The 18,420-nt window shown below is 47.0% G+C and overlaps 1 protein-coding gene across 1 annotated transcript in view; it reads right to left on the bottom strand.

The window, feature by feature from the left end:
* Positions 1 to 18,420, bottom strand: part of ACTR1A (actin related protein 1A) — a 20,347-nt gene extending 1,927 nt beyond the window's left edge. Inside the window, exons 1-10 of the mRNA XM_028167747.2 lie at positions 18,264 to 18,420; positions 7,110 to 7,174; positions 5,770 to 5,845; positions 4,934 to 5,059; positions 4,009 to 4,133; positions 2,574 to 2,790; positions 1,752 to 1,844; positions 969 to 1,143; positions 804 to 865; positions 43 to 83 (exon numbers count right to left, since the gene is read on the bottom strand). Of these exons, the coding sequence (XP_028023548.1) occupies positions 43 to 83; positions 804 to 865; positions 969 to 1,143; positions 1,752 to 1,844; positions 2,574 to 2,790; positions 4,009 to 4,133; positions 4,934 to 5,059; positions 5,770 to 5,845; positions 7,110 to 7,174; positions 18,264 to 18,311 (1,028 nt within the window). The 5' untranslated portion in view covers positions 18,312 to 18,420. The remainder of the gene's footprint in view (positions 1 to 42; positions 84 to 803; positions 866 to 968; positions 1,144 to 1,751; positions 1,845 to 2,573; positions 2,791 to 4,008; positions 4,134 to 4,933; positions 5,060 to 5,769; positions 5,846 to 7,109; positions 7,175 to 18,263) is intronic.

Below are 18,420 nucleotides of genomic sequence, written 5' to 3'. Positions count from 1 at the left end.
TTTGCTTCCTGTTCCGCTCTTATGCCCAGAAGAGCTACTCACCCAATCCATGTGGAATACAGTCTCTCTTGCGGTGCAGATATCTGCAGGGGTGGGTGGAAAGAGGAATCTGAGACGTCCATCCTCCCCTCTCCCTTTCCCTGCCAGTACTCACCTTCATGGCCAATTCTCAACGCCAGTGAGAGCCGGTGGACACATGGATACATTTCAGTGGATATATTTCATACAACAGGCTTTAAGTTATGTCCCTGCTGGACCCTGTGGCCTCTCTGTGGGGTACTGTGGCCAGCGTGCTCATCTGAAGAAACAGGTTCCCGGCATCCCTAAGTATCTATGGCTCCCAGGGAAGCTGGGGCTATCTGGGGGCAAGATTTGGCTCTGTCGGGGGCTGGTGGGAAGCAGATTGTACGGCAGGAACCACACTCCTCCATTCAGGATCCCTCCTTCCTCAGGCAGGCCAGCTCTCCTCAGCAGTCACTAAGATGTTAGACTGTGCCACAGGGGAGCAGCCAAAGTCAGTCTCCTGTCAGTGTTACAGTTTCCCTGAAAGCCCACATGTGGGGCCCTCAGCCTAGCACCCTGCCACATCTGGGTATCAGAACTGCCCCCTTTTGTGAAGAGGGAGAGTGAAGATGGGTCCTCCCCTCTGGCGGGCTTCAGGGGCAGAGTAGAAGCTGGGAGCCATCTGGCGGTGCCCGAAAAACTTGGGCAGAGCAGGAGGGGAGGCCACGCCACATGGCCCTCCAGATCCTTGGAGGCTCAGTTCCACCCAGCCCCTGGCCCCGCCCCCAGCATGCTCCTACCCTGATCTTCACATCTTTCGGAGCCAGTTTCTTCACTTCACTCAATAGCCTGTCACCAAAACCTGAATGGGCAGGAAAGGAGAATCTCACGTCAATTCTCTGGGCGTCTGGGCCCAGCAGCATGTGGAAGCTTCCTGGGGAAGGGCGCTGAGAGCAAAGACCAACCTTTGAACAGGGTGGAGCCTCCCGAAAGGACGATGTTAGAGAAAAGTGTGCGCCGCAGGTCCATGTCAGACTTCTGGATGGCGAACACCAGCACTTCATGGATGCCCTCGCTCTCCTCGCCGATCAGGTCCGGCCTGAACAGCAGCTCAGGTGCCCGGAATCGGGAAGGACCAATCTGTGGGGGGGCCGCAAGCTTCTCAGGCTGGGGTGGGGGCTGAGGTCCTTCTGGGGGTGGGAATGGAAGAGGGCCCTCTGCCCACGGCTTCGTAACCAGGTGGCTAGGAAGGCCACGCTCAGGCAAGACCTTGTAGGTCAAGGGCCCCAAGGAACAAAGAGAGGGCCCCTGGGAACAAAAAGGAACAAACAGGGCTCCTGGGAAACTACAGAGAGGAAGCTCCTGTGTGTAATCCTAGCTCTGGCACTTGCCAGCCAGAGACTTAATAGATGGATTCATTCATTTGTGGAAATTTCTTCCTATCAATGGAGGTCCAGGGAGATGGAACTCACCCTACACTGTGCCTAAGTGGTTAAGGACAGCACTATACCTCACCCTTCCTAATCCCATTCCGACCTAGGAAAATGCCTCTGGTGCCTCCTCCCCTCCACAAAGGACAAGCAAAGTCCCTGGCACCTCGCTCTGCAGGAGATGCTGCAACTCAAGAGCTGTGCTGCTCCAGGCAGACGGTGTGAAGGACCGGACTCCAGGCTGCCCATGGGAAGTTTGGTTTGGGCCCAGAGCTTTTGGGGCCTGGGGGGCCTGAGGGGAGAGGTCCGGCCGCCTACCTCAATGGTGCTGCCGTCGGGCAGGTAGTACTGTGCCTTCTCCGTCTCTAGTGTTTCATCCTTCTGCGGGTTTATGGATAGGTAGCAGGCTCTCTGCAGAACCAAGCACAAGTCAGGCAGGCAGGAAACCTGGCGCCTACCCAGTCAAAGTCCCCGGGAGTGATGAGCTGCTGCAGAAATCTGCCCATTGCAGTGACTGCCCTAAAGGTCGTTAGAGCTGCATATCCTAAGTGCCACCCAGTGAGGGCTGACAGAAATCCCCCTGCCCCTTCTTAGCATATGCGTTTTCACCTGCTCCACCTTCCTGGTGGGCAAGTGTGGCAACTCAGCTTTCTGGATTTGGGTCTGAGACCACACCCTAGTTTTAGTCCAGACTCAGGTGTTTTTCTCCTACTACTCATACGGTTCTGGGTACCGCCTACCCAGCTCCGAGGTTACCTAGAGCTATAGGTGGCAGGAGGGTTCATTTTACCTAAAAAGAAAAAAGTATTCTGACTTCTTCAAGGATGTAAAAGAACGTACGTAATTTGTACGTAATGTATAAAAAACATTAAATAAACGAGCATGGGTGTGCTCATCACCCAGCTTAAGAAATAGAGGCAGCTCCCTTTCTACCACAAGACGGCAGCACTTTGGAAGGTGAATCCGTCAGGGTCAGGGGACCCAGCTGGAGATCACACAGCTGCCAGGAGGCCTGGCTGCGGAGGGCAGAGCCTGATCCCCAGGACAGGAGCTTCGCCGCTCTTCGCTTCAGGTCGCGGAGGTCCTGGCTGCTGTTCCCACTCCCTCTCCCAGCCCTGGGCCCATGGGGCCAACACTTACTTCTTTTATGGCCTTGACAATCTCAAACTCGGAGGATGAGTGGAAATCATAGCCTTCCTTGCGCAGGTAGAGGCGAAGGAAGCGAGAGACGTCCCGGCCAGCGATGTCGATGCGCATGATTGAGTGGGGCATGGCAAAGCCCTCGTAAATGGGCACGGCGTGGGTGACGCCATCCCCAGAATCCAGCACCACACCCGTGGTCCTGCCGGTGGCATAACTGAAGCAAAGGGGGCAAACCATCACCAACCCCTGCCTCCTCACTCTGGGAAGAAACTCACTTCTTGCTAGAGTTCAATGTCAGCTAAACTAAAGCTGGGGCCTGCCTTCTCCAGAAGCCTTCGACTGGACTAAGTACGAAGGCAGCCTGAGCACTGAAGCAAGCAAGCCTGTAGTGTCTGAAGGAAAGGAGCTGAGCTTCTCCAAGCTCCTTCCCCAACCCCCAGCAGAGCAGGTCTTCTAACCGCAGGAGATGGCCTGGCCTTCAACTGCTTCAGGGACCCAGCCTGAGGGACAGTTTTTACTTTCTAGACAAGAGGAAAAAACTCAAATGCCTACAGGGGTCAGGCAGGAAAAGTGAATGAGTAAAAGAAAATAATATCTTCACTTTCATAAAAAACTAGCTTTTTCCCACATGGCCCTCTAGGTCTGTCCTTAGTTTTTTCTCTTTTGGTAAGGACAAGGGTACAGACATATATTTCTGTGATATGAGGGGAAAAACCCACAATGTTTCATAAATAGCAACTGACATTCTGCCTTCGTGTTGGGAGGACAACAGGCAATGGAGAGGACTGTGGTGAAGTCAAGTTTGCAAACCCTATCTAAAGTGCAGCTGCTATTTTATTTCAGCTCCAGCTGATTTTTGTTCTAGAGGAATGCAGGCCCAGCATTACCAGATCTTCCCATTTTTTCAGAGAAGCCAGAAATTTGGATTTTGATAGGAAATGTCCTAATTTTTAAATGCTGGCTCACAATTTTTTAATGGGGCCAAACACATGTCGTCTGTAGGTCACCAGTGTACGATCTCGGCAATATACCTAACCCTGGTGTGAGGCAGGTTGGGAGCATGACAGAATGATGGGGGTGTGAGAACAGGGAACACAGAGGTGTTTTCATCACGACCCTATCACCAGCCTTGCATAGCACCCGGCACAAGTAGGCCCTGAAATAATACCTGAAGTCATTACAGGGGCCTGCAGGGAGAGCTGTTGCAGCACATGGCCTTTCCAGCAGGCTGAGTGGAGAGCCTCTGGCACCAAACCAGCAGGGAGTTATGAGACTGGGAGACAGCCTCAGTGCTCCCTTTCCCACCATCCAACCTTCCCTGGCAGAGATGCTCAGGTGACTCTGAACCAACCCAAAGGAGAGGCAGCCTCGATTCTGCCAAAGGACTGCTTTCCCCATAAGGGGCCAGGCTAGCCAGCCAGCTGCTACTCACAGGCTGAGCACAGCTTGCATGGAGATGAAAAGGGCTGGCACATTGAAGGTCTCGAAGAAAACTTCAGCAGCTCGTTCCCGGTTTTTCCGCGGGTTTAAAGGCGCCTCCGTCAGGAGCACAGGATGCTGGTGAAAGATGTCCAGACAGCAATCAGGGCGAGGTCAGATTCCCACCCCTCATTAGTACTGTGTGGCTGGTTGGAGAGCTCAGGCGACCTTTGTCAGCCTCTCTCCAAAAAAGGACAAACTGGGCTTGTCACCTATCCCCACCCAAGTCAGTCTCTCAACTTTCTAAATTCACACCCCCTTTAAAGTCTCATTCTGTCCTCATCCCCTACTCCCCTCCTTGTCTTCCAAGATTCTTATATAGGTCCTTGGTACCTACTGTATAGCTCCAACTGTCAAGATTTTGCTAAACTCTAAATTTGGAATTATTACAATAAAAATAATAGTTAAAAAAATTTTTTCAAAATAGAAAGTTGAATTTCAATATTGACTGTACTTTTAAAAAATGGAACATATCCCTCCCCCGGAAATTCTGATAAGCTTAGTATGCACCTTCCTTTTGTGTTTCTGAGTTGAGACTTCCTTTCTTCGAAGGTAAAGAATATAGGCTCTGAAGTCTGAAAGACGTGGGTTTGAATCCCAGCTCTACTACTCTGTTCACTGGGTGATCTTAAAAACACCACCTGGCTTCTCTGACCTTCTGTTCCCTTGTTTATAATATGGAGATAATACTACCTGTATCTCATAGGAATGCTGTGAAGATTAAATGCAAACATGTCTGGAAAGCACATGGCCTGGTGCCTAGAACATAAGACTCAAAACGCTCGTGGCAGTTATCATCGTCATCCGCCTTATCTCTGAGGTAGGGGCTCTGCCTGCTCTGCACACCCCGCAGGGGCACCTGAACATAGGACCCTCACCTCCTCTGAGAAAGTCTGCAGCTGGTCCTTAGAATAGACGTATTGCCAGATGCGCTCCATGTCGTTCCAGTCCTTGACGATGCCGTGCTCCATAGGGTAGCGGATGGAGAGCAGTCCTCGGTGCTCCTGGGGGCAGAGAGCAGCACTTACAGCAGCAGCCAGCCTCTCAGCAGGGCTGCCAGGTGGGCCCTGCTCTTCCAGGGCCTGCAGTCCTCAACCACAGCTAAGGGCGGGCCACCCAGCCTCCAAGTCTCTAAGCTGTATGCTGCGGACTGTACTCGGTGCCCAATCAGCTGGCAAAGCAGAGGGCTTCTGCATTTCCGTGGGCCGCTGGGTGGCACCCTCCTCATTGCCTGGTTTCAGGACACAATCTCCTGGCATTTGCAACCAAGGTTGGCAACAATGATTCTGTTGTTCTGCTTCTAGAAGCTGCCTGAGGGCTCTGCCAAACTGTGCTAATTAACTTATCCCCAGGGTATCCCAGCTAGAATCTCCCCCTAATCACTTCTGCCAAAAAAACAACGAAGCCAGTCAACTTAATCATTAGCAATGTAGTGACAGAGTACAGAAGGAAGGCGAAAGCCCTCTTTTCTAGACTGGTCTCTATTTCCCAAAGTGGGGTTCCAGATATATTTTCTCCAAAACCAGAGGCTCTTCCTGGGAGAAAGAAACCAACTAGGTTTACTCTCTCTAGAATGAGAGAGTGAAAGGGGAAAGTTCAAGAGGAAATTGCTCCTTTTACTCATGGCCATGTCCCACTGTGGGACACTGCCCGAGTGGGGAATAATGAAGGTCCCCTGCTGGCTTGAGGTTTCTTCAGTAGGACGGGGGATTACCTCCGCTTTGGGGCCAATGAAGATGTCGCCTTCGAGGGCACCTGCCATGACACGAACGTGCTTGGGTCTGCCCACACTACAAAAGAGAGCGGGGAGGTCCATCACTTTTCATTTCATGACACAACACATGACAGAACACGGGGAGGATGTACTGATGCACGTACTTGGATGGGAAGAAATATACTCAATTCTACTGTGATTATTGTTGAGGAATGAGATTATAGTTGATTTTGATTTTCTTCTTTCTACTTTTCTGCACTTCCCACAATTTCTATAATAAACATGTATTATTTTATTTTTTTGTATTTATTATTTTAAGTCATTTGTATTTCATATATTTATTATATTTATATTATTTTATAAGTTATTAAAACAAATTCTGGAGGATTCAATACCTCTAGTTCTTCTTTTTCCACAGTATATATGCAGATCAAGAGAGACAGGGAAACAAGAATTCATTTAGATCGATTAACTCAAAAAGTTTTTGTCTCCTTAGCCTCCTGCCCAGGCCTCCTATTAAGGAAAACTGTGATGTTGTAACTGACAGATGGCCTTTCTTCCTTTTTCTGCTGCTTTGAGCCCCTTTCCCAGGCACCCGTGCCCTTTTCCTGCCTGCAATCTCTCTGCCTTAGGAAGAAAGTGCTGAGAAAAAAACTCATTCTTGGGCTTCCCTGGGGGCGCGATGGTTAAGAACCTGCCTGCCAATACAGGGGACACGGGTTCAAGCCCTGGTCCGGGAAGATCCCACATGCTGTGGAGCAACTAAGCCCCAACTAAGCCCGTGTACCACAACTACTGAGCCTGCGCTCTAGAGCCCGCGTGCCACAACTACTGAAGCCCGCGCGCTTAGAGCCTGTGCTCCACAACAAGAGAAGCCACTGCAATGAGAAGCCCTCGCGCTGCAACTAGAGAAAGCCCGCGCGCAGCAACGAAGACCCAATGCAGCCAAAAATAAAAATAAATAAATTTATTTAAAAAACCCCAAAAACTCATTCTCACTAGGACGGTAGGTATGGGTTAATGTTAAACCCCATCCTGGGTGATAGGAGAATTTTAAGAAGAGGGTTCCATGAAGAGACTGTCATCCAAAGCAATGAGTCACCAATGATAACATTTTTGGCATCAGATAAAATCAAATAAAAAAAAATTCACCTCTCGGATTGTACCCTGCAGGCAACTGTCTGCTTACTCCAAAAGCCAGCTCCTGTCCCTTGCTTGTTGTTCTGAGTACCAAGGCTGACCCAAATGAGAGATCCTTTCTCCCTAAAAGATGGAGGGCTGACACCATAATAAAGCTGACAAGCCTCCCAAGCTTCTGACTAAGCTACAGAATGACTTACTAGTTTGGAAAGCAGTATTTGGGGATCTGATCACCAGCAAAACCAGCTTTAATCACACCGGATCCCTGAGGAGAGAGAGAAAGAGAAGTCACAATATCACAAAAACAAGAGGAGATATATATCACACAGTATGTATAATATGGTTCCATCTTTACTTTAAAAAGAGAGGGACCTTATACTTATGTATACTATAACCACTTGTATGAGAATCTGAACAGTGAACGCACACCAAAGGGAGGGCAGTGGGGCTGGGGATGGTGAGGGGCATTTCTATTGCATACTCTGAATATTATTTGATTTTTATGTATTCTTTGACTTTTCTATATTGAACATGTTTTACTTTCGGAATTAAAAAGGGAAATTAATATTAATAAAGGGGAAAAATAAAAGAACTCTTGAGGAGAGAAGAGGAAAGTGACTAGAAGCACCAAAGCAGCCAAGTTTAGGAACATAACCAAGGTGGGAAGAGCGCACGATTCTGTTATACCACCACGGAACGCTTCTAACCTACTTTCCCAGCTCAGACCCAAACTATCCCTGCCCTCCAAGGCCTCTATGACAGACACCACCACGAGCGCTGCCATACTTGAAGTTAACTCCAATATGACACATGTTGTCTGGTTCTGACTACAGGGGCAGACCACTATGCTTTGTGGGGGGTTTGTGGTTGTTGTTTTGTTTTTTCACTATGCTTTGCTTTACTTGTTGGTCTCTTGAGGTAAAGAGCAAGAAAGCCCTAAAGCACTGTCTGAGAAGAATCTGATGTCTCCCACCATCATCTCTGGTACCACCCGGGCCCAGCCAAAGTAAACATTGACTCTGGACATCAACTCCACGCAGGACAGATGTCGAGGCCTGATACTGCTTGAGATTCACCCTGTTTTCTTCCTTCTTAATTCTTCTACCACCACACCTGATACCCTCGTCCTTCCACCCCCCAACACAGTTTGCAGCTGCAAGTGTAATTAGGGCAAGCCTTTTCCTGCTGCATGTTGACCACTTCTCCTGGGGCGAGTGTAATATTGATATTTCCAGGACCTACACAGCAAGCAGTAAATACATCAGGAGAGCTAACTAGCCAAGGTTACCTTGGTACCAAAGGCTTCCTGGCAACAGCCCTGGATCCCTCTCTGTCTCTTATTTCTTTTTTTTTTTTATATTTTTATTTTTTTAACATCTTTATTGGAGTATAATTGCTTTACAATGGTGTGTTAGTTTCTGCTTTATAACAAAGTGAATCAGTTATACATATACATATGTTCCCATCTCTCCTCCCTCTTGTGTCTCCCTCCCTCCCACCCTCCCTATCCCACCCCTCTAGGTAGTCACAAAGCACCGAGCTGATCTCCCTGTGCTATGCGGCTGCTTCCCACTAGCTATCTATTTTACATTTGGTAGTGTATATATGTCCATGCCACTCTCTCACTTTGTCACAGCTTACCCTTCCCCCTCCCCATATCCTCAAGTCCATTCTCTAGTAGGTCTGTGTCTTTATTCCCGTCTTGCCCCTAGGTTCTTCATGACCTTTTTTTTTTTTTTTCCTTAGATTCCATATATATGTGTTAGCATACGGTATTTGTTTTTCTCTTTCTGACTTACTTCACTCTGTATGACAGACTCTAGGTCCATCCATCTCACTACAAATAACTCAATTTCGTTTCTTTTTATGGCTGAGTAATATTCCATTGTATATATGTGTCACATCTTCTTTATCCACTCATCTGTTGATGGACACTTAGGTTGCTTCCATGTCCTGGCTATTGTAAATAGAGCTGCAATGAACATTTTGGTACATGACTCTTTCTGAATTATGGTTTTCTCAGGGTATATGCCCAGTAGTGGGATTGCTGGGTCGTATGGTAGTTCTATTTTTAGTTTCTTAAGGAACCGCCATACTGTTCTCCATAGTGGCTGTATCAATTTACATTCCCACCAACAGTGCAAGAGTGTTCCCTTTTCTCCACACCCTCTCCAGTCTGCTCTTCTATAGGAGAAGGGCAGGGGGTGGGGTGGGGTGAGATGGGTCATCCTGGTGCCTGATCGTAGCAAGACAGAGGGAGGAGGTAAGAAGTGGTTGAAGGACAGGGAAAGCAGTATGGGAGGAGAGCAGGGCAAGCCAGTTCTCTAAGACAGCAGGAACCTCTGCCAACAGAAAAAACAGGAGACAATGTGCAAACTCATTGGCCTGGGCAGAACAGCAAGGAGCCTGGAAAAGGTGCAGCTGTAAACTGAGCTCAAAGACCGGGAAGGAGGAAAAGACTATCTCACTGCAAACCTAAGGGCTCTGGGACAGCAGCACAGCTAGTGAGAAGAACACTGTACAAGAGAACTCTGGGAACTTGTGAGCTCAAGCTTCCAATAATTGCCTATTGCCTTCATCTGGGTGTGGTGATGCCAGCAGACTAACTGGATCTCCTGGTAGAGGTTGAAAACAAGAAAAGTAATCTAGAGTCTGTGCTTCAGACTCTAGAAATTTTTTTTTTTTTTTGGCTGTACCACGTGGCATACGGGATCTTAGTTCCCTGACGAGGGATTGAACCTGTGCCTCCCACAGTAGAAGCGCAGTGTTAACAACTGGATCGCCAGGAAAGTTCCTAGATATTTTTAAGAGATGACTTTCCTGGATATTTGAGTTTGAGTTTACTAGCAAAAGGACTGGAGGCTGAGTGACAAGGCAGATTAAGATGTTAGGTTCTTTTCTTTGTCTCCATCCTTCCCAGCAAGAGTATAACAGGCCCAGTTCAAATACCACCACCTTGCTCCTGAAGAATAATCCCCAGTTGGAATTAATTATCCTCTTCCTATTATCTCCCCAAATCACCATTACCTGTTTTACTAGGTAGCATAAATTTCATTCTGCTTTTTTTAAAAAAAACATATATATACTTTTGATGTGGACCATTTTTTTAAAGTCTTTATTGAATTTGTTACAATATTGCTTCTGTTTTATGTTTTGTTTTTTTTTTGGCCGTGAGGCATGTGGGCTCTTAGCTCCCCGACCAGGGATCGAACCCGCACCCCCTGCATTGGAAGGCGAAGTTTTTTTTTTTTTATAAATTTATTTATTTATTATTATTATTATTATTTTTGCTGCATTGGGTCTTTGTTGCTGCACACGGGCTTTCTCTAGTTGCTGTGAGCGGTGGCTTCTCTTGTTGCGGAGCACGGGCTCCAGGCACGTGGGCTTCAGTAGTTGTGGCTCACGGGCTCAGTAGTTGTGGCACACGGGCTTAGTTGCTCCGCGGCATGTGGGATCCTCCCGGACCAGGGCTCGAACCAGTGTCCCCTGCATTGGCAGGCAGATTCTCAACCACTGCGCCACCAGGGAAGTCCCTGGAAGGCGAAGTTTTAACCACTGGGCCGCCAGGGAAGTCCCCTCATTCTGCTTTCTATTCGGATTTATTGTTTCCACTTTTGTCTCTTTTCAGCGCAAACTCCTTGAAGTCAGAGACTCTGTATATCAGCAGTATCTCACATGTGCAAGGTACTTGAATAGACGCTGGCTGACTAAAATGAAAACCAAGCTCAAATGATTGAGCTGATGAAGCCTGAAGTATGGAACCTGAATGAGCAGCTGGAATGCCAGAAGCCCCAGGCAGAGGTGGTACAGGGAAGGCAAAGGCAGTGTTGGGAATGAAGCTGGGTCTGGTGGAACCAGACCCAGCTTGTCCCTGCAGTTCCACGAGCTGCCTGGCAGGCCAGCTGAAGAATGGGTGAAGAATGGGTGGGGATGGGGGAGCCGGCTGAGTTGCCTCTACTCTGCGCAAGCCATACCATAAGAGCATATAAAAGGGGCATGTCAGGGCTTCCCTGGTGGCGCAGTGGTTGAGAATCTGCCTGCTAATGCAGGAGACACGGGTTCGAGCCCTGGTCTGGGAGGATCCCACATGCCGCGGAGCGGCTGGGCCCGTGAGCCACGGCTGCTGAGCCTGCGCTTCTGGAGCCTGTGCTCCCCAACAAGAGAGGCCGCGATAGTGAGAGGCCCGGCACCGCGATGAAGAGTGGCCCCCACTTGCCGCAACTGGAGAAAGCCCTCGCACGAACCGAAGACCCAGCACAGCCAAAAATAAATAAATAAATAAATAAATAAATAAATAAATAAAAAATTAAAAAAAAAAGGGGCATGTCAATTTCTTCAGGGTCATGTCAATTTCTTTAACAGTATTTGTAACTAGGAACTGAATACCTGGCAAATGAGCTGCCACTCTGTTATTCACTCTGGCAAACAAATGCCAAGTAAACAAATGCCTTTTAGAAGCTACTTGAAAAAGTAGTCTCATTAAACATTTGATTTTGGGGACTCGAGTCTGCTGCCAGCCACCACTGACAATTCTCCTTCTGATGCAGGCAAACGAATAGCAAATCCTTCAGCAAGGCTCTCCCAGTACCTGCTGGCTATAGGCCTTGTGGCTTGGGCAACCTTATCCTAAGCACTGATTATTCTTGACATGCTGGGAAGGAGGCTAGCTGTCTGACATTTTACAAGTGGGAAGAGGATGCTGAGAGGTGGAGCCTCAGATTCTAGGATACTGGTGGCCCATTTTGGCCCAAAGACATATTTTGTTTGGCCCACAAAGTAGTTTTTTTTTTTTTTTAACTTAATTAATTAATTTATTTTTGGCTGCGTTGGGTCTTTGTTGGTGCACGTGGGTTTTCTCTAGTTGCGGCTATTCTTTGTTATGGTGCGTGGGCTTCTCATTGAGGTGACTTCTCTTGTTGAGGAGCATGGGCTCTAGGCGCGCGGGCTTCAGTAGTTGTGGCTCTTGGGTTCTAGAGCGCAGGCTCAGTAGTTGTGGCACACGGGCTTAGTTGCTCCGCGGCATGTGGGATCTTCCCGGACTAGGGCTCGAACCTGTGTCCCCTGCATTGGCAGGCGGATTCTTAACCACTGCGCCACCAGGGAAGTCCCCCACAAGGTAGTTTTTTAAAAACAACTTTATTGAGATAAAATTCACATGCCGTACAATTTACCCATTTAAGGTGTGTAATTCAGTGGTTCTTAGTATAGTCACAGAGTGTACAATCATTCACCACAATCTAATTTTAAAACTTTTTCATCATCCCCCAAAGAAACGCTGTATCCATTAGCAGCCACTCTCTATCCTTACCACCACCAACCCCCAGCCCTAGGCAACTACTAATCTACTTTCTGTCTCCATAGACCACAAACTACTTTTACATTAACTTCTAACAGTTAAAAAGTTAGAGATTGCACATGAAATTTAATACTTCTGATTTCTCTTGAAAAATCAGAAGACATGGCAACACTGGGCCTGCATTCCTACATGGGGACAACTGGCTGGAAATGAGAAGCAGCTGGCCCTTTGGTCAGGTGTGCCCAATGCACCTTCCAGATTCCTCACACTGTCGTTAAGGCTACCTTCTCCCCCCGGCTCCCCCGACCTTTCCAATGTATCTGCTTGGCCTCCGCAGGCATTGAGTTCGAGACCCCTATTCTAGACATGCTTTCTAGCTTGATGTGAAGCACATCCATGGCTCTCAAAATACACATAATTGAATAGTGAGATTATCTCTGCAAGCCACCTCCTCTTCACTCTCTCCGTCAAACTATGGATGGATTCTTGCTGCAGTTGTATAACCAACAGCCTGAAAGTCACACCACAAGTGACGGTGTTACATAAATATGTTGACTTCATTTCCTCAGCTAATTCTAGTGTCCCTTAAACTTAAGTTAATCAGCAGATCTTAAGAGCTGATGACAATCAACAGATGAATGGATAAAGAAGATGTGGCACATATATACAATGGAATATTACTCAGCCATAAAAAGAAACGAAATTGAATTATTTGTAGTGAGGTGGATGGACCTAGAGTCTGCCATACAGAGTGAAGTAAGTCAGAAAGAGAAAAACAAATACCGTATGCTAACACATATATATGGAATCTAAAAAAAAATGGTTCTGAAGAACCTAGGGGCAGGACAGGAATAAAGACGCAGATGTAGAGAATGGACTTGAGGACACGGGGAGGGGGAAGGGTAAGCTGGGACAAAGTGAGAGAGTGGCATGGACTTATATATACTACCAAATGTAAAATAGATAGCTAGTGGGAAGCAGCCGCATAGCACAGGGAGATCAGCTCAGTGCTTTGTGACCACCTAGAGGGGTGGGATAGGGAGGTTGGGAGGGAGACGCAAGAGGGAGGAGATATGGGGATATATGTATATGTATTGCTGACTCACTTTGTTATAAAGCAGAAACTAACACACCATTGTAAAGCAATTATACTCCGATAAAGATGTTAAAAAAATAAAAAGAGCTGATGACAAATTGTTAAAAAAAAATGAGACAATTAGTGAAATTTGAACATTGACTAGATATTTGATGATATTAAGGAATTATTATTAATTTTATTAGGTTTGATAATAGTATATTGGTTACGTTTTTAAAAGAGTGTGGGGACTTCCCTGGTGGCACAGTGGATAAGACTCTGCACTCCCATTGCAGGGGGCCAGGCTTCGATCCCTTGTCAGGGAACTAGATCCCAAATGCATGCCACAACTAAGGAACCCGCCTGCCACAACTAAGAACTGGTGCAACCAAATAAGTAAAAAATAAAAAAATAAATAAATGATAAAATAAAAGAGTGTGGAAGAGGGAAGTGGGTGGGAATGTAGATTGGCCAAGAGTTGATAACCATTTCAGCTAGGTGATGGATACGTGCATGTTTGTTATACTATTCCCCCTCCTTTTGTTTATATTTGAAATTTTCTATAATAAGGAGAGCTGGCAAATAAGATGATAACACTTAAGTAAAAATTCAAAACATAAATACTATGCACACACACATTATAAAATACATGTGTCCATAAAATCATGGATGGAAAGGAGCACATCAATTTTACGATGATGGTTTGCTTCTGGGGTTATGTCTGGACCAGAAAGAAAGGATGGGATTGTAGATGGGTACAAAGAGGCTTCAATTATATCTCTAACGTTTTATTTCCTAAAAAAATATGAAGCAAATATGGCAAATAACATTTATTAAATCTGGGTGGAAGACACATGCTACATGGGTGCTTGTTATATACTTCTCTGAACTTTTCTGTGTGTTTAAATTTTCCCACTTTTCAAAAAGGGGGCTGAAGCAGCATAACATTCCCCCCAAACAGTTAAATTCTTAGCTTGAAAAACTTGTAAAGATCTGGTATTGTTCTTGCATTTAGGCCCACACAGTATGGTCACGAAGACAATCTTAAAATTGACCAGAATGTTCATCCATTTTAGGAAAGAACTTAACCTTCGATATCTTCACAAAGATTTGAGCTTCAGAATAAATGTAGTATTCTAATCAAAGTGTTGTGGTCCTCAGAATGTGGCCTGGGAGCTGCTCTCCTCTTTCTTGTATTACTATCTATGATATGCCTTTGGGAAGAATGACTTATGTTTGTTTGTTTGTTTATTTATTTATGGCTGCATTGAGTCTTCGTTGCTGTGTGCGGGCTTTCTCTAGTTGTGGCGAGCGGGGGCTACTCTTCATTGCGGTGTGCGGGCTTCTCATTGTCATGGCTTCTCTTGTTACAGAGCACGGGCTCTAGGCACGCGGGCTTCAGTAGTTGTGGCACGCAGGCTCAGTAGCTGTGGCTCGTGGGCTCTAGAGCACAGGCTCAGTAGTTGTCACGCACAGGCTTAGTTGCTCCGCAGCAAGTGGGATTCTCCCAGACCAGGGCTCGAATCCATGTCTCCTGCATTGGCAGGTGGATTCTTAACCACCGTGCCACCAGGGAAGTCCCATGACTTATGTTTTTTAAAATGCCAATCACTTTATTGTTGTCATTGTCATTAAAGCGTGCACACACACACACACACCCCTCCATTTTCCTCATTAAATTCTGATGAATTGGTTTGGTGCCAGAATTGGATGAAAGGGGTGGTCAACAATTGTCTTAAGACTGGGAAAGGCTGTGAACTGATAATGGGGCTGTTCTCTTTTCCCTGCTTTCTTTGCTCTCCTTTCTTTTAATTACACTCTCTTTATTTATTTATTTATTTTTTTTAAATTTTTTTAATTTTTTTATTTTATTTTATTTTATTTTATTTTATTTTATTTTATTTTATTTTATTTTTTTTATTTATGTCTGTGTTGGGTCCTCGCTTCTGTGCGAGGGCTCTCTCCAGTTGTGGCAAGTGGGGGCCACTCCTCATCACGGTGCGCGGGCCTCTCATCATCGCGGCCTCTCCTGTTGCGAAGCACAGGCTCCAGACGCGCAGGCTCAGCAGTTGTGGCTCACGGGCCTAGTTGCTCCGCGGCATGTGGGATCTTCCCAGACCAGGGCTCGAACCCGTGTCCCATGCATTGGCAGGCAGATTCTCAACCACTGCGCCACCAGGGAAGCCCTATTTATTTATTTTTAAAATAAATTTATTTTATTTTTGGCTGCATCGGGTCTTTGTTGCTGCATGTGGGCTTTCTCTAGTTGCAGCGAGCAGGGGCTACTCTTCGTTGCGTGCGCGGGCTTCTCATTGAGGTGGCTTCTCTTGCTGCGGAGCACGGGCTCTAGGCGCATGGGCTTCAGTAGTTGTGGCACGCAGGCTCAGTAGCTGTGGCTCATGGGCTCTAGAGCACAGGCTCAGTAGTTGTGGCCTACGGGCTTAGTTGCTCCGTGGCATGTGGGATCTTCGCAGACCAGGGCTCGAACCTGTGTCCCCTGCGTTGGCAGGCGGATTCTTAACCACTGCACCACCAGGAAAGCCCTAATTACACTCTCTTTAGTCCAGAAATAAAATTGTGGCAGCATGGTAAGCTATGGAGCTGTTGAATCTGCTAGAGACACATTCTCAAAATATAAAGTTGGCTCAAATATTTCAAATGATTTTTCCTATCCATCTTTCACTTTGAAACAAAACAAAACAAAACTCTCTAAATATCAAACAGCAAGAACTACCTGAGGCCCCATATCTAAAACTGTGGCAGATGCTCAGTAAATCCTAGTGGGAAAATTACTTAAGTTTCTCCTATTTTACCTTTTGGTGGGATTGTTGGCATAATAAAGGAAATGTTTTCCCAGAAAAAAGCAAGTCTATTCCTTAAGTCTTAAAACTGAAAATGCACCACTGCTTTGATGCATTTCAAATACACTACCAAGAAAGAGAAAGAAGGAACTAAGAAGCATTCGCTTAAGTGACATTAAAGAAAACGCATGGAGATAGAACTGCTGCCTGACAAATCCAGAAGCAAAGGATCTGGTGGGATGGACAGACTACTCCTTCTGCACTGCTGATGAAAACAGGAGATTGCTAATTTCTTTTTTTTTTTTTCCTTTTTAAAACTAAGAAAAAGGCAGATGAAGCACACACAAACTGGCTGAAGATAGAAATAGTGCTCTCTGAAAATCAACATCAAGAACAAGGAGTCCTACTCAACCCTGTGCAGTAACTAACTAGGCTCCCCCCACCCCCTCACAATCCTTTATTTAGGGACATCTTTGTTACCGTGGTAGAGATATTCAGTCATTTATCCCCCCCACCCATCAGTAAAATTAAAAACCTGATGTGCACATAGTGGTGTCAGGCCCTAGATACTGTATGTGGGAGGGAGGTGAAGAAAGAGAGAATAATGAAAAACGAAGGAATACCATTTTTTTCCCACCAGGGTTTAATAGTCTAATGAAGCAGACAAAAAAAAAAAAAAAAAAAAAAAATTGCTCCCCAACATGAGATGTCTCACTGAGCTCAACCTCCTTCCTGAAGAGAAGGAAAGCTAACCAAAGAAGCACCGTTCCTTGGAAAAAGTGAGGAATTTAGAACCCAATCTCAATCTGAGTCTTGGCTCCTTAATTCATAAACTAGGTGGTTTGAATACTGTTAGTTAACCTCTCCAAGCCTCACTTTTCTGCATATTTCAAGTCCTATCTACACATCAGTGTTGAAGCTTAAATGAGATGATGCAAATGAAAGGACCTTGCAACTGCGCAAGGTCCCAAGGGCTGAATCAACGGAGCAAATCTGACAGTCAGCTTAAGACAGAATTGGCAGTTTTTCCTCAATGGAGGGACTTAGAGACTTAGAAGGGGATTAGAAAGGTAGCAACCAATCTCCGTGAGACCAAACCTTTGAGTGGAAGACAGAAATCCATTTTTTAACAACTGCCTCTTTCCGCCAAAAATAAGAGCTGTATTTAGATTCTTTCCATTTGTCACTACTGATGCATTTGCGTGGGGTACTATCGAGAGGAATAATGAAGCACCGGATTTAGGGCACCTACACTGTGCGACCTTGGGCTCACTTTTACCTCTTCGCGCTTCAGTTTTCACACTTGTAAAACGAGGTTCAAAATTCCTGCCTCAACTATTCACCCGGTTTTTGTGAGGATCCAGTTCGAATGTATGTGAAACCCCCGTGTAAGCGCTAGAGCGCCTGGCAAATATTATGTTTAGTAATTTTTTCCCCCAGAAACTAGGCGTTCCGAAGAGGAAGGTACCTCCCTACTTGCTTTGTCACTCTCCTTTCTTCTCGACTTTTATTACCTCTGTAATTTATAATCACAGAAAAAAGTGAAATCCTAAGGCCATTTCTGGCACCAGACTCTCGGGCCCCACCCAGGTACACCGCCAAGCCTTCCGGCCGGCTCAGAATCTAAGGAACCTTAGCCCTTCTCCACCAGCAGGCGGGCCCTAGCCAGTCAGGCCGCACCACTGGGAGTCCCAGAAACCAATCCCAACAGCCCTCGTGCACCGCCCCGCCCCTTAGAGTGGCGAAATACTATGGCGGCTCGGAAGAACGACAGGGGCGCGAGCCAATCACTGCAGAGGGCTGCCCTCATCCTGCAAGGCCCAGAGGCGGGGTCATCGGTCAAGATGGAGAACCAGAGGAGCCAATAGAGTTATCGGAAACTGGGGAGGGGCGGGCGCCGGGCGCTCACAGAGCGGTTAAGGCCCCTCGAGCCAAGGGCCCAAGGACCCTGCCTGGACTACAACCCTTCCCTTTATCCATCCCAAGGTTCTCCATCCTATGGTTGCTGGCCGGCTGGCCGCCCTGTCTGCGGACTACGGGTCGGTGGAGGACGGAGGCGGCGGCGGCTGAACCCGCCTGACAGGCCGGGCCAGTGACAAAGAGCCGGCGGCCCAGACTGAAACACGGGAAGCGATCCCTTCGGGGAGGAGAGCATAAGCCCCGCTAGGGGGATGCAACTCACGTTGTCGATCACGACAGGCTGGTTGGCGATCACATCGTAGGACTCCATGGCAGAGGAATCTCTCCTTCCGAGGAAGGAACTGCCAGCCTGGTCCGCCGCTAACGCCACTGACACACATGCGCAGTCTAGCCGCCGGTACAGGGCCGCCAGGGAGCGG

The sequence above is a fragment of the Balaenoptera acutorostrata genome, chromosome 16 (genome assembly GCF_949987535.1).
Source record: "Balaenoptera acutorostrata chromosome 16, mBalAcu1.1, whole genome shotgun sequence".
In the NCBI taxonomy this organism is placed as follows: Eukaryota; Metazoa; Chordata; class Mammalia; order Artiodactyla; family Balaenopteridae; genus Balaenoptera; species Balaenoptera acutorostrata.
This window is presented reverse-complemented; position numbering and strand designations above follow the sequence as displayed.